General features: G+C 44.6%; 1 protein-coding gene across 1 annotated transcript in view; it reads right to left on the bottom strand.

The window, feature by feature from the left end:
• Positions 1-6,012: 6,012 nt before the first annotated feature.
• Positions 6,013-6,437, bottom strand: part of FAM175B (family with sequence similarity 175, member B) — a gene marked incomplete at its 5' end in the record, with an annotated part of 17,544 nt that continues 17,119 nt past the window's right edge. Inside the window, one exon of the mRNA XM_010020488.1 lies at positions 6,013-6,430. Coding sequence (XP_010018790.1) covers positions 6,300-6,430 — 131 coding nt within the window. The remainder of the gene's footprint in view (positions 6,431-6,437) is intronic.

Genomic DNA, 6,437 nt, shown 5'->3' with positions numbered 1-6,437 from the left:
TTTATGCATTACAATAGATAGTAAGGCCCTGCCCAGTTCAAGGCCTCTTAAAGACAGAGATTTTAAGCTCTTCAAAGCAAGGACCAGGCAAACAAAACAGGGATGAAGGGACAGTAGAGCAGGGCAGGGGTGGAGGGAGAGCTCTTGTCCTGCAGATGCATTCAGCATCCCTTCACAGTGCCCTTAAATCAAACCCAGCCATGAAATGGGAAAATCAAATCAATCCAGTTGTATCTAATAACAAAGACATGAATGATAAAAGAGAGAAAGTCACATTTGAGCCAAGCAGAAAAGCCCCATGCTCTGAAATGATGGTTACAAGGGGCTCGATACTGACCTGCTCACCTTGCTGAGATGGGACTTCTCAGATGTGATTCACAAGGGATGAAACAAGCTATGGAGAAGTTTCTAGGACAATTAGATAAAGGGCATCACTTGCCTTTCCATGTGATGCTGGGTGTTACAAACATGGACACGGGTTGTAACCTGCACTGGCTTAAGCTGAAGATCAAAGCAGTCCTACTGCTCTGCCTCCTCCTCTGTGGTTGCTCCGGTGTTACAAAGGGTCTTACTCCACAATTGGGTCTGGCACAGGGAGCTCCTGGTGTGTGGAAATCATTGATTCAAAGGGGACAACCCCACTGGGGGTTAATTCAACACCAGGTTGTTTTCAGATGACCCTTCTCACACCACTGAAGTCTAAGGATGTTGTTTTAAACCTCACTAAATCAAGTGCCTTCCTCAGGAAGGTCAGCACAGAAGTAATAACCAAGATAAGCTCCATCCCGTCCCCACCGGCTGCACACAAAGCATCTGCACACACCAGAGAAACGATCTCTCACTACTTGGTATTCTTCCAGTGCTTCACCTGCTTTGCATTGCAAGTGCTTTGACAGATGAACTGAGGAGTCCCTGGCTCCCTGCTGCACGGGGAAGCAGCTCAGGATGAACTCCCAAAGTTACAGAGTGATTTCTCACGGCAGCGCTCCCTGAATCACTGCTGGAGCGTCTGTGCCCCTTCCTGCACCACCAACCCCACTCCTTGATTCTTGCACTCACCGGCCCTTCCAGGACCAAGGCACAGCTACGTTTTTGGACAACCAGCATCACCAGTCCCAATGCTTCCACCACCCATTTACACAGACTTTAACAAACTCAAAGCCCTAACCCCCCCCCCCACAACGCTAACACCAACCATCAGTTATCCTCAGAGCTGACTGATTTATGAAGCAATTGCTGGAGAGATAAATGGACGTGTTCTCTAAGCAACTGCTGCACTTCACATTGAGTATGAGATGCCCAGACTACCTCACAGTGAGGTACCACATGTTGGAAGAGTAAATTCAAACCTCTCTATAGGTTTAAGACAAAACCTAGCCTAATAGAGCCAGCAGCGCCTTCAGTGCTGCTCTTCAACCAGCACATCTTCCTGCTCACACTAGAAAGTTACAGCCACATTTAAGTGATATAATTCTCTTGAATAAACTTTTTCCATGAGATTGAGTAAGAACATTTTATTTGAGGCTCCATTCCTGGCTAAAATTAGCAGTTCCATATTGGTCCTACAGACCACCAGTGATCTCTGCTCACAGCTTTGGGATGGCAGCTATAGCAGCCTCTCGCTCTTACCAACGTGTTAGAAATCACAAACTGGCACGACAGAATTTGTTGGAGCAATCCCTGTGGTGCAAATGTGCCTTGTGAAGGGAAAACCCTTCACAGAACTAGTTTTCCTCCTTTGGAAACAACCATTTGCCCAAAGTAAAATGCTGAGCAGTGAAATAACTCTGGTAAAAGTCATTAATATTGCTTAAGATGGAAGAATCTCAAAACAAGGTGTGTTTATTCTGTTAAATCTTGAGGATTTTCAGGTTTTTCCTTCCTAACGTCTTCTCCAGTAAAGGCAGAGGGGATAAATGTATGGTGCACAAATCTACATTTGGTAACAGGTGAATATGCAGAGCCCTGGTGCCACGTGGCCTCTCGAAAGCTGGAGATCATGCATGCAAAACCCCACAGTGCCCATCCATATGAGCATCCTGTCCCTCATCAGCCTAGAAAAGGCAGTAAGGTGTTTTCTTTTTGCTGGATGATGCCAAGGGAAAAGACAAGGAGCTGCAAGTTAACATCTCGTTTAAAGGTCAGAAAGGGGAAAGACCTTCCTCCCTAGACTTCCACTTACACGCAGCCTACTGAAGGGTTTATCTGGCCCAGCCTCACCAAGAGACGCTAATGAGTGTCCCTGCCTATGACGGGATTGGAACCGGGTGACCTTTAAGGTCCCTCCCAACACAAACCAGTCTGGGATCCTGTGATTCTTCCATGATCCAGCAGATCTGCTTTAACATCCATCTTCATCTGCAGGACTTCCCCTGGGAAGTTGATCCTGAAATTCTCTCGCAATAAGGAGGTTTTGCTCCTAATGCACACTTTCCTGGGGGTGAAACAGCTGGAGCTCTTGCAAAGTGAGCTCTCCCAAACCTCTCCTCTGCTTTCCAAGCCAGTGGAGCACAGGATTTGCTCTTGCAGAAGCAGGCTTGCCCCCACTGAGCATGGCAAAACCCTGCAGTGACCTGTGAGATGAGGTGTGAAATGTGAAGCAGGCGAGAGCTTCGCAGGTGACAAAGGCAGAATGGAGCAGCACGATGTCAGTGCCATGCTCTGAACAGCCAAGTATTCAGCAATTTACTAATGAAACTCTAATTAAGCTTCTGTTATCTTCCTAAATCTGTAAGCTATAGAAACGAGAAGTATAAGAGTATATGTACATACAAATACACACAAATGCATATAACAAACGTTGCTGAACCAGCCCAGCTCTCTCAGCCTGGCTCCAGAGCAGAGCTGCTCCAGCCCTCGCAGCAGCTCCGTGGCCTCCTCTGGACTCACTCTAAATGCTGCTGTCAGTTTGATCTGAGGTGACATTGCTTTCTTTAAATGCTGGCTATTGCTGTAAGTCAAAGACATTAAGTCTAAATAAAAGGAGCCAAACAACAGAATGAAGTGCACTGATCTTAGTTACCTTAGGTATGGTCTGAAGCATCTTTCCACTTGGAGGAAATCAACTCACTCTGCACATGCTTAACCTATTTTGCTGCTAACGCCAGCTTCCCTTCAAACTTTAACTCAGGTCAGGTCAGAAGCAGTGAACTGTTCCTGAGTAGTTAGTTAATGCTAGACAAGAACAAATATGCCAACATTAAAGATGCTCCCACTTCTTTCTGCCAGCATGCACCATTCCATAAGCAAACAGAGGACTTGGAGACTCCCCCCGACTCAATCCCGGCTAATTTCAGAAATTTTTGGTGCTGCTTTCTCTTGTAAGCATATGGGATAGTTCTGATTGAGACTTTCCATATGGTACGTTCCTGTTCTAGCTATAAACAAGTGGGGAGGGGGAGGGAATCAAAATAAATTTGCAAATAAAGGAAACAGCAATTCTAGTTGTTTCACAACAATTACCCAGAAAATATTCCATTACACCAGAGAAACTACAGGATTTTGAACTAAAAGGCACAGCAGCCAGTTCTGTAACAGCTTTTCTTCAATGCTCCATCCCTGGCAGTGTTCAGGGCCAGGTTGGACACAGGGGCTTGGAGCAACCTGCTCTAGTGGAAGGTGTCCCTGCCCGTGGCAGGGGTTGGAACTGGATGATCTTAAGGTCCTTTCCAGCCCAAACCAGTCTATGATTCTATGCTGCCTACCTGCTAGTGAGTGGACACCGCTACAGGCCTGGCTGCTGGGTTCTGTGCTCCTGAGAATCACCAAAAGAAACTCTTCATCAGTCAGACGTGGAAACCTGGCACCTCCTGGGGGTGAAGCTCTGGTTTTCTTCATGGTTCAAGCTGCTCCCTGTTGCCTTGAGATGGATCACAACCCAACACTGTCATTTTCACACACTGTAATGGGCTGCAGAGGCTGTTCACATGTATTTTTACAAGAATACTATCTGAATGTTTAAAACATTAAATAAAAGCAGACCCTTTGTTCTTATGAGTAAGCAGTTACAGTAAATGGAATTACTCTAATAATACTCAGCACCTGCAGGTAGGTGCTGGCATTATTACATACTCATTCCACCCCAAATCACTTACACGCTGTAGGTAAAACAAAGTAGAACTTAAGACTAAAGAACCTGAAGTTCTTTACAGTGAGGGTGGTGAGGCACTGGCATGGGCTGACCAAGGAAGCTGTGAATGCTCCATCCCTGGCAGCGTTCAAGGCCAGGCTGGACACAGGGGCTTGGGTGACATGGGCTAGTGTGAGGTGTCCCTGCCCATGGCAGGGGGTTGGAACTGGATGATCTTACGGTCCTTTCCAACCCAAACTGTTCTATGATTCTGAGACATTTTTTGTTATTAAAAGCTTCCAGAACTCCAGGATCTTTGTACCACCATGATCCCGTGTGGCAGGTATGTAATACGCACGGTATAGCGCTGCCCTCTCCCCCTTCCATCAAATCCCCGTCCGGGCTTTATCAAACCATCCATTTCAAGCTGTGCTCCAGCACGGAACCTGACAAAGAATAAAATATAGGTTACAGGATTAAATAAGATTTTATTGTCACATTGAACTGCTTTGTCAGAGATGTACATTTTGCAGGTTTCTGTGCAGAATAAAACTAAAAGACGGTAGTTGCCATCTCGTCAATCCTGATTTCAACACACACACGGACACCACCTGAACCAGGGGCACGTGCACAGAGCCAGTGGTAACAGCAGAGCAAGTTCTCTGCCCAATGGATTGCAATGCTCCAAGAGAAAACGCATCAAGTTAAGGCTAATGAGAATAATGTCAAAGAGTTAAACCAGCCCACGAGATGTTTAAAGGTGGAAGCACTCGAGAGAAGAGCAGCAACTTTAACACCTCGGGTTCTCCATCTGCTTGATTCAGCACAGGTAAGGAGAGGCTAATGAACAGACTTCTGCCTACAGATGCAATACATACTGACATTGTAGGCTTTTGTAAATCCAATATATTGCAACTTTGAAGCAACTGCTTTGTTGTTCTGGGTGTAAACCAATGAAGTGGTTATTCACCCCCCAAAGCAATAAATGCGTACATGACCTCATCTCAAATTGTGTGGTTTCCCATTGACAGATCAGGGATAGGAGTCCAATAATACAAACTTCTCAGTGGCACAATTTCACATATTTTGGGCAACGTTAGCATACAAGCAGTATTTAAACTAAAGTAAGTGCATCCAAACATGAAATTCTCTAAATATACCACACTTCATTTATCCCAATTTTCTGACTACTGCTGGAAATCCAATTAAAATAGTCATTTACACATTTCACCGAAAGGAAGAGAGGTAATAAACCCAGGGGACCCTCCAAACAACCTTCTCCTACCCTGTCCCCCATGTATGACATAAAATAACTCGTCTAGAAGCGTAAATCCAATATTCAGATGCAAGTAAAACGTGAGAAGCAGGCTCTGATGTTTGTAACTTGCAGCCTCCAAAGTCCACTCATGATGGAATTTACTACTCTCAGCCATTTACTCCTGTATGTGCACTTGGTATTGATGCTGAAGTAACAAATGAGACAAGAAATGAGGCTTAGTGTGGCATCAAGTCACTGTAAACCCAGAGGAACCAGAACAACTCTATTCAGGACATTCATTTGGATGAGTTACCAGTTGTCCCAAACCCCCCAAAAACACCCTTTACAGAACAAAAGGCAACCATCAGTTGGAGTGATACACACATTCCGCTAGTAAAAAAAGTGGAAACAAACCCTTTCTCCGTTCAAAGAGCATGCCAATAAAAGAAGGTCGACCACGTCTGCTCCCACCAGGCTTCTCAGGATTATCAAAACTTCTTTGCTTGCAAAGGCCAATTTGGCTTACCATAGAAAGCTATTCTGAAGGCGGCTGATATATGTATTCCCTTTCCAAACTGAAAATTCAAGGCATGATAGTGCAAGAGGTAAGTTTTGATTTGAGAACATTATTTGTAGACTAACTGTGCTTAGTTACTACATCCCAATTTATCGTCTTAAAGAAAATACGGCAACAAAAGCTACAAGATCTCTATAAATGTCATCATTTTGCCTAAGTTTACCAGTACATCCATGAAGCTCATCAGTATTAGTACAACTTGATTATCCTAATGATTCCATTATAAAACTTGCAAAATGTATCACAAGGTGAATAAACCCTCTAGTGCAAGTCTTCTACATGTTGTGTGCACAGTTAAATCCTGTGTAGTTCATTTCCTCCAGGTTAAATCCCCAAAATCTCTCAGTAACAACTGTGAAAAAACAGTGTCATGTGGATTTTTACCCCCCTCCCCATCAAATCTGAGATGTTTGAGTGTTCCTGGAGTCACCATCAGGATGTGGTGAAGGTCGAGAATCTCTTGTCTGTGAGTATTCACTGTCAGATGACTCTGCAGGTTCAAGCAAGTTTTCATAATCACTGTCTTCTGATTC

This window comes from Nestor notabilis, unplaced genomic scaffold, assembly GCF_000696875.1.
Source record: "Nestor notabilis isolate BGI_N333 unplaced genomic scaffold, ASM69687v1 scaffold9638, whole genome shotgun sequence".
Classification (NCBI taxonomy): Eukaryota; Metazoa; Chordata; class Aves; order Psittaciformes; family Psittacidae; genus Nestor; species Nestor notabilis.
This window is presented reverse-complemented; position numbering and strand designations above follow the sequence as displayed.